The sequence below is a fragment of the Hemibagrus wyckioides genome, linkage group LG21, assembly GCF_019097595.1.
Source record: "Hemibagrus wyckioides isolate EC202008001 linkage group LG21, SWU_Hwy_1.0, whole genome shotgun sequence".
Taxonomy (NCBI): Eukaryota; Metazoa; Chordata; class Actinopteri; order Siluriformes; family Bagridae; genus Hemibagrus; species Hemibagrus wyckioides.
Genome location: NC_080730.1, coordinates 3,753,421 through 3,763,319, shown reverse-complemented (window position 1 = coordinate 3,763,319; position 9,899 = coordinate 3,753,421). Strand labels below are relative to the sequence as shown.

The 9,899-nt window shown below is 38.5% G+C and overlaps 1 protein-coding gene across 1 annotated transcript; it reads right to left on the bottom strand.

Moving 5' to 3' along the window:
• Nucleotides 1-882: 882 nt before the first annotated feature.
• Nucleotides 883-7,344, bottom strand: LOC131342191 (endothelin-3). The gene is made up of 4 exons (XM_058372863.1): nt 6,991-7,344; nt 5,836-6,109; nt 3,107-3,244; nt 883-2,576 (listed from the first exon to the last, which is right to left on the bottom strand). The coding sequence occupies exons 1-4, from the start codon at nt 7,058-7,060 to the stop codon at nt 2,561-2,563; spliced, it is 498 nt and encodes a 165-aa protein (XP_058228846.1). The 5' UTR covers nt 7,061-7,344; the 3' UTR covers nt 883-2,560.
• Nucleotides 7,345-9,899: the final 2,555 nt, after the last annotated feature.

Here is a 9,899-nt window from a genome sequence, read left to right as displayed (position 1 = left end):
TTAAATATTTGTTGTACCATACGAATGTATTTTTTTCTTTTTTCTCCTTTTGATCTATGGAATGAAAATTTCTTTTTTAAATTTTTTTATTTATTATTTATTTATTTATTTTAGATGTCTAAATATCTTCCTTTTGGCTGTATGGTGAAGCTTGTAGAAACACATACCCCATTTCCAACCATGAAATATTCTCAGTAACAACAGAAGACACTACGCTCTGTGAAAAGATAAAATCAATCCTGAGCCTTAATTGTCAATTTAGATGCTATCTTCCAGATTCATTCATCTTCTCTGTGTCAAAGCACAGAGAAGCGGAAAAGACAAGACTCCTTAAAACTCTCAGATCTTTATCTTCTCTTCTTTATCTGGCTTAGAGATACAATTCAAACTGCCAGAGTGTTAGCTGCTGATGGTGTGTGTGTGAGTGTGTGTGTGTGTATAACTGCATCCAGATTAAGACTAGCTTTTCTACCAAAACAAAAAAAGGGGCCTCTGTTATACCCATTAGAGCCGTGTCATCGTGTACTGCAGATGAAATGCACCCGAGAGCCAAAATCAGCAAGATCTAGAGTTCGGAATGACGCGCCGGTGGTGTCCGGTTCACATGGAAGAAAGCATGTAGAACCTACACCTCCTGTGCAAACATGACTGAGTGCCAAGAATACTTCCTGTTCAGTTCCCTTCCAGTGGTTCCAGTTAAATTATATGCATGGAGTAACACAACACTGTTCTCAGGCTCGGGTATTTTTGTGTCGTTTTAAATAATAATGACCAAATGAAATTAAGCAGTATCACACAAGCGACTGAAGTTACAGATACAAATATTTTTGCTTAGTCAAGCAAATTAGCCCCCAAAGAAGCCACAAACTGACCAACAGCCTGTAGTGTAGTAACAGTTTATTAATGCTTGAGTTGAAATGTAGTGCTATGAACACAGACAAGTGGAGAATCTACCTAACATTTAAACATTTTTATTTATTGTAGAATGATGTCACTTTTTATCTGTTTAGTGTTGGGGAACATCCATGAATCAAGTTAGCATCTTCATCTAATATTTATGAATTTGAACCTATTTCCAGATGTTTTCTTTGCTCATTTTAGATGTTTGAATTTCTTTACATTTTAAGCATTTTATTACCAAATATTATAAACAGTCAGTCCCTTTTACAACACCTTCTGACCAATCAGAAGCAACAACCAATGGTCCTGTGGTATTAATATGTCCATATATGGTCAAGATACTGATCTCTGAGGGTCTCGTATGCAGAGAGGGTTCCTAGTAAAAGTCCTTCAGGAAGCTGAGGATGCATAGTGACGCCCTATGGAATCTGTACATACACACATCATCCACTTTATTAGGAAGACCTTTATTAGGAACATTCATGCCACGTGATCAGCCAATCACATCGCAGTAGAGCGAAATGAGTCGAGAACTTCGGGTTAATGTTCATGCATGATTGTTGGTATCAGATGGGCCGGTTTGAGTATTTCAGAAACTCCTGGGATTTGTTCACATTAAAAAGTCTGAAGAGTTACACAGAATGGTGAAAAAAAGCCAAAAAAAACATCCAGTGTGCTGAGGATATGCAGGCTGAATCGACTCGTTGATGAGAGGAGAATGATGAGACTGGTCTGAGTTGACAGGAAGTCTATAGTAGCACTCTCTCACCACAACTATGGTGAGCAGAAAACCATCTCAGAATGTGCCAAACCTTGGAGTGGATGAGCTACAACAGCAGAAGGCAACATCAGGGCTGCACTCTAGGAATCTGAGGCTAAAATGAGCACAGAATCACCAAATCTGGATAAGTAAAGTCTGCAAAAAGAGCATGAAGACTGGAAAAATCTCCAACTGTCCAGTTGTCCAGAATGTCTGGTGGAGGAACGACTGTTCATAGCTGCTATATCCATAAGTGAGTACAAGAACTAACTTATTTCACAGACATTCCACAACTTAATTATACATGGAGGAAACAGATGACATGGCATTCATTAACAAATGAACACACACACACACTGTCCTTATTTAAGTGCCATCTAATAGAAGCATTTCCACACAGTATTTAGGAAAACGGAACAGAATCGACGTCATCTTGGTATGTACAGTGTACAAACCATCGGACCTGATAACCTGTGATACGGAAATCGGATCGTTATAGTGAGTTAGTCTCGTTTCTTAGCTCCGAACCGTCTTTGATTAATGGCGACGAAACAGAGGCGATAGTCAGTAGAAAGAGTCAGCCTCGGGTGTTGGGTGCAGAAGACGAGCTGTAACATGATGATGAGTTAGCATGAAGCCAGTTTGTTGCGTTAAATATCTGCTCTTTAAATCGCGCTCCGATCTTATTCTACAGGCTCGTTAGTTGCATAAGCATTCCACAAAAGCCTCCATTGTGTTCTTCTTCTCCTTTCCTGTCATGTCTCTTCGCTGGATAATGGAATTCCTCCTTGTCTTTAGGCAGATAAGCTGCTTTTCTCTAAGGTAAGTCCAGGTGTTAGGACAGAAGAATGCATGGGAAGGACGTTTGCGAGCAAGACTTCGCTCTCCAGCAACAGATGGTCAGGGTAACCGCCCCCTTATAGGATGAGACAAAGACAAACATAACAATCAAACCATCAGCTGGTCTTTTTTAAATAGTCTTCATCACAGAGTTAAAAAAACAGTTTCAAAAGCTCTAGTCCAGAACGATTATAAAGTAAGGAATAAAATGTCATAGTTTAAGGAATAAGGAATAAAAACGCATAGTTTTCCAACAGGTAAAAACTTTCAAGATGTCCTTTAATAAATTAAAATAAAATCCTAATAATTCACAAATTGTTCAGTTATACTAAGAATAATAATCAACAACAAGGCCCGAAAAACATTATTTTACAATAACATCATATCCCGAATATTGTCTTTAACTCCTCCAATTTTATACCACACAAAATTCGCCCATCTTGCAATTTTTCTATTTATTTTTCTACAAAGAATTACACAAAAAAATCACACTTTATCCAAACTACCAAGCACGTTTATACAAGCCTGCTGCACTTCTCTCAGACCTGCTGTTAGCCAGAAATGATGTGGAACTCTGTGATTTGTAGAATAACTACAAATAATTACCTTTTTCCGCAGAAGCTGTTGCATTGTGAATCGCCTTGCCGAGCGCACACGCATCGCCTCGTCTTTCTGCTGTCTGTCGCAGAGCGCCGTGTACGCTGAGAGCCTCTGTAACTCGACATGCCGTACGGCACCATGCGCCTATCAACACACACACACACACAGGAAGATGGAATCGTCAATCACAATACATTGATGCACAATTCAGTGTAATTTCTTTTTATTCTTGTCTCCATGATCACACTTCCAATTGACAAGCAGTCATAAATTTTATGCAAATTAGGCGTGACATCACAAAAGCAACAAATCCTATTACGATAGTGGGCCTAGTGGGCCAACTTTTCTTCAGTTCCCCATTTTACAAAGTCCACCGGTTCCTTCCTGCATTTACTGTTTCATGCAAAAAAAAAGGAAGGAAAACTTATAGAGGTTTCATCGTACGTTATCTTGTACAACTTATCATTAAAAGTCTATAGAGATATTAGAAATTAAAATAAAGCGTGAAAGGAGTTAGCAGAGACTGTCCGGTGAGTATATAGTACGCACCTTTAAAGTGTAAGTGAGTGTAAATACAGTTAGCATGCTTTGCAAATCCTCTGAAAAGGCTTATGTAAGCTAATTTCTGCTTAAAAGCTTAAAAACCTTAGTAATGTTTCTTATCAAAACTGAGAAACTCTAACCCTACGTGCCTTCTAAGTGCGACAGACGACTTGTTGCTTGATAGTGTGAACGTTAGGAACAAATACATTCTGGTTCACGCTCTCCATTCGATTCAGATACAGTGAATTTTTCTGGAAATTCTGTTTGAGATCCAAATTACGCTGGACATTAATGCAATAAGCCTTGCACGAACTGTAAAGAATCATATCTCAGGAATGAGTCTGAATCGAATCATCAATTAGATTCATTCGTTTGATGCCACATGTACACACGCAATCTATAATGCACAATAAAATGTGCTTAGTAATAATCTGGGATATATTACAGTGCGGAATTATTATTATATATCATGCATGTTTAAAACCGTACATGACTATAAGGAGGAATGTTTTATAAGAATAATGGCTGTTACTGATACCTGGATTGAAATATTCATAAATATCTGTCTATATTTCCACATGACATGTGATCCACCACCACTGGAGCTTTTTTGTCACTGATGTGTATCTTTCACCCGGAAAGGTGTAAAGATTGTACCTTTAAAGTACTACTCGAAAAATGAATGGATTGGTGATTAAAATGCCATCCTTAATGTCTTAATATTTCAATCATGAATCATTTTAAAATGTCAATTACATCTAAATTCGCATGTAATACGTAAACACTTTTATTGTAGTGAGTAGACAAGGAAAGGGGAAGTTTAGTTCCCTTTTTTTCCGACACGGGGGTCAATCATGCATCTGAACAGTATGTTATATTTCTGTGGTTTTGGATTGGATCAACATTAGGAAAATAAGAAAATTTTCAGATGTGAGTTAAACAAATTGCTATGCACTTAAACATCGACCCTTATTACAACAAAAAAATAATCCCTTTTGTTTTTGTCAGTTCAGCCCACCATTTCAGGACGGTTTCAGGTTTCTCTTCTAACACTCTAACCCACCTGATCCCAACTGAAATGATCTGGTGATCAGGATCAAGTGAAAACCTGAAACTCAGGACTGGATCTGAGAAGATCTGGAACTCTGTCCTGCTTTAGACTTCCCGTTAGATTCACTAATCAGCAGTGGATGTAAATTAGACTCATAAGTCGTTAGATAAGACAGCACTTTGTTCAAACCCTCAAGATGATTTATTTTCTAAGACCTGCTTAATAGTGATCTCTTTAAATGCCCAAGATTCTCTTTTATTCTTGCTGACTGTAAAGGTCATTACTGTGTCATGATAAGAACAGAAACACGCCTCAGGTCCTGCATTAGTGTAGATAATAAAGTCATTTCTTGAGAGCTTTATGAGCTTTGAGTCTGTTTTTGTTTGTTTGTTTATTTTGAAAACAGCATAAATCTGTAAATTTGTGATATTAAATTAAACAATATTAGTTTATGTTTACAGAATAAATGTAATTGTAATTTGTTTATCGCTTTAATTATTATTTTTATATCAAAACCTCAAAACAAAACCTCAAAACAATCATTGAATTAATTAATGATAATATTATTAAATTGATAAAAATCAACTATTTAATTATTTGTTTGTTTGTTTGTTTCACGTTTCCTGTAACAATTATTTTATTTCCTTTTCCACCAATTTATAAAAAGGTAAATATTTTAACTCATTTAATCAGATAATATATGCTATATAAATATATTTATTTATTTATTTGTTTGTTTGTTTGTTTGTTTGTTTATGTATAGAAAGATAAAAGTTCGTTTCTGTGATATTCCTTGCAATAGTTATTTTTATAATTTTTAGAGTTTAAAGTTATTTTTCTTTTTTAACAAATTATTACTCGGTAAAACTCGAAATTATTTGTGTAATATAAACTGGAGTGTTTGTTTGTTTGTTTGTTAATTTTTATATATATGTATTATTTATTATTTTAAATGTTTTTTTTTTTATTTATGCGTGATTATTTAAGAAAAATAAATTTTGTCTTTTGTTCTCAGAAAATAGAACAAATTATCTTTAACTATCAAACTTTTAGTCCATTCTGTCCTGAACGCATCTTTATTGTTTGTTTGTTTGTTTGATCTTTTCCTTCTAAGTGAATGGTGAGAGAAGCGCGCACTCACTCCGGCGTGTTGACCCAGATGACGTCCAGGTGGCAATAATAAACGCACTCCTTGTCTTTGTACGTATAGCACGTGCACCGCTTGACTCTGTTCCGCGGCAGAGAGTCGCGCGACGATCCTGTGACGTCGTCGTCGTGCTCGTGGTCGTCGGCGAATTCGCGCGCTCGTTCCGTGGGTGCCGGTGGGGGCGCCGGTGCTGTCCTCGCGCCCATGCTCGCTCGCTCGGGCTCAAGCGCGTGGTCCTCGCGCGCGACAAGCCGGTGCAGTGAAACGCCTGAAAATATTCCGGACATGAAAGGGGTGAGTTGTTGTATGAAATAAAAACGAGACTAAAATTAAATCATATCAAAGATGTGAGAGTTTAAAGTGAAGCATTTTCTCTTTTGGACTGAACGATCACCTGCGGCACGAGACAGGGAGTGAGCGATATGACAAAAACATCACGATACTTAAAGCTCCGCTGTTACACAACCCTCATGTATCACGATATTTAAAATTTGTTTAATTATCAAAACATTTTTATCCACATATTTCATGTTATTTTTGTGTTTATCAGAAGAAAGTCTCTGTTCATGCGCTCCACGCGCCCATGTGCGCTTCCTTACGGGTTCTCCGGTTTCCTCCCACCTACCAAAAGCATACCTGTAAATAGACTGCCTACACTAAACTGCCCTCAGATGTGAATATGTGCGCGCAACCATTATGTACTGCATTCCCAATTTGTTTTTTCCCAGAATAGGCTCTGGATCCATCACTAAATAATAAAGATGAATAAATGAATAAAATCAGAAAATCTTGATGAAAAAAACTCGAGAGAAATTTTTTTTTTGGATGACAAAAAAATCTGATCAGAAAAAGGGATTTGTTTTATTTTATATATAAAAAATATTAATTAATTTCAACAAGAAATCAATTTGTTTAAGGTCGCTAATAACTTGTGAACACGAATATTAGAAATAATTCCATTATTAATTCTAGTCTCTTGAAATAAGAATTATATTCCTAGTGCCTCCATAGCTTCACGGAGCGCACGAGGAACATCCCGAAGACTCCAAGAACTCATTCTCAAGACTTTCTCTCTAAAAATAAAAAGAAATCTCCGACTTCCCACGGCACTTTTATCACGATCCCCTTTTAATAAAAAATGCACAATACCGTTTGCACGTGCGGCCGTTAATCCGATTAAAATCAAAACGCCCAAATCCAGAAGCGACGTCTTGGCCATTCCCAGTTTATTTTTTCTCCAAAAAAAGACAGAAAGAAAGAAAAAGGTCCGATGATCGATAGGTTTTCAAATTAGTCCCAGATTGTTTCATCTAAATCGCTGACATCCAGGAAACCACATTTTCACGCAGATGCTCCGCATATTCCCGGTGAAACCGTGCGCTCCTCACGTGGCACGCGCTCCGGAGAGATGTGCGTTATTTAAGGAGCTGTAGCGCACGTCTCTGTGTGGTGTGTGTGTGTGGGTGTGTGTACGTGTTAGTGTGTCTGACTGCTGTGGCGTCCAGCAAACAGATTTTTATAGAGTAGAGCACCACCCTCTCCACTGCAGCCATGTGATTTAAGCATCACCTGCAGGTCTGGATTATCCGAGGACAAAAACAGCAAAAAGAAAACGAAACAGAAAACATTGGTGCGCGAGCCAGGCATCATCATCATCATCATCATCATCAAAAACAACAGCAGCATTAAATTTTTAGACTTTAGTATATAAGATATTTTTTAATATTTCGATATTACGTCATAACAAAAACATAATTGTTTTTACTTTTTATCAGCTTTTAGAATTGTTAAAAATATTTCAATTTTAAAACTTGCAAATAAAATATTAAATAAGTACTGAGCATAAACTACACAAATTATTACAGATGTGCATTTTCAACAAATTTAATGCATTTTTTTTGATAACACACCCAATGATCAGACTATCATCTAATATTTTATTTTATTTTATTTATTATTTTTTAATTTTTTTGTCTCATTGCAGCCTAATAGCTCCATGGTTGTATCCTGAGCTCGGGTTACAGTCTGTGTAGACTTTCTCTTGTCCTCCTTGTCGACGTGGGTTTTCTCTGGGTTCTCCGCCTCACAAAAACATGCAGGTGGAAGAACTGGTGACTCTAAATTGAGCCTCGAGTGTGTAAGTGAGTGATGTGTGTGAGTGTGTATGGTACCTTGGAATGGATTGTCCTCCAGTCTAGGGTGTATTCCCACCTCCCACCAGTTATGACGGAAAATGGTTCATAATTGGAAGGAAAGTCACTGGTTTTTGCCTTGAACAAATGCATTCTTCAACTACAAGACATATCAATATTGTGAGGTTTTTCTAGAACATTGGCTTTCATAATGCTCCCTTATCTGAAATCCACACCCAGTTTTAAATATACTGAGTTTTTACTTGTTTTAGTCATCAACTCATACATTTGACTTTTCGCCTTTGGTTCTTTGTTACAGCTGCATTAGACAGATTTTGAACAAAAAGCCATTCAGTCATCGTTAGTCACTCACCTGTAATTGCGGTATTTGTCTAGTGTCTCTCTCACCATGTATAGCCTGCTGTCTGAACATGCCATGATATAAACTCTTTGTGGTCTGATGTTGAAAATAATCCATGATGGTTTGGTGTGATGTGATGAAGTGAAGTTACTGTTCCCAACTTAAAGCTGATTATTTTCCAAAAGAAGTGTTACTGATGTGTTTCTCTTCTACCACAGCAACTCCAACGATTACTATTTTATTAATGAAAGGCGTAGCCTACTTTTTATCCATTTATTGTTACGTTTGTTGATGTGGAACGTGATGTTTTTCGCATAAACATAAGTTGTTCTTTCACCAGTTGTTCTCTTTTTTTCTATCTCTGGATGTGCCATCTATTTTCCGTAAAGTATAGGTGCCTATCCTCAGGGAATCTGGGCACAAGGCAGTGGATGTAAAGGATAGGTGCCTATCTTCAGAGACTCTGGGCACAAGGCAGTGGATGTAAAGGATAGGTGCCTATCTTCAGAGACTCTGGGCACAAGGCAGTGGATGTAAAGGATAGGTGCCTATCTTCAGAGACTCTGGGCACAAGGCAGTGGATGTAAAGGATAGGTGCCTATCTTCAGAGACTCTGGGCACAAGGCAGTGGATGTAAAGGATAGGTGCCTATCTTCAGAGACTCTGGGCACAAGGCAGTGGATGTAAAGGATAGGTGCCTATCTTCAGAGACTCTGGGCACAAGGCAGTGGATGTAAAGGATAGGTGCCTATCTTCAGAGACTCTGGGCACAAGGCAGTGGATGTAAAGGATAGGTGCCTATCTTCAGAGACTCTGGGCACAAGGCAGTGGATGTAAAGGATAGGTGCCTATCTTCAGAGACTCTGAGCACAAGGCAGTGGATGTAAAGGATAGGTGCCTATCTTCAGAGACTCTGGGCACAAGGCAGTGGATGTAAAGGATAGGTGCCTATCTTCAGAGACTCTGGGCACAAGGCAGTGGATGTAAAGGATAGGTGCCTATCTTCAGAGACTCTGGGCACAAGGCAGTGGATGTAAAGGATAGGTGCCTATCTTCAGAGACTCTGGGCACAAGGCAGTGGATGTAAAGGATAGGTGCCTATCTTCAGAGACTCTGGGCACAAGGCAGTGGATGTAAAGGATAGGTGCCTATCTTCAGAGACTCTGGGCACAAGGCAGTGGATGTAAAGGATAGGTGCCTATCTTCAGAGACTCTGGGCACAAGGCAGTGGATGTAAAGGATAGGTGCCTATCTTCAGAGACTCTGAGCACAAGGCAGTGGATGTAAAGGATAGGTGCCTATCTTCAGAGACTCTGGGCACAAGGCAGTGGATGTAAAGGATAGGTGCCTATCTTCAGAGACTCTGGGCACAAGGCAGTGGATGTAAAGGATAGGTGCCTATCTTCAGAGACTCTGGGCACAAGGCAGTGGATGTAAAGGATAGGTGCCTATCATCAGAGACTCTGGGCACAAGGCAGTGGACATAAAGGATAGATGCCTATCTTCAGAGACTCTGGGCACAAGGCAGTGGATGTAAAGGACAGGTGCCTATCTTCAGAGACTCT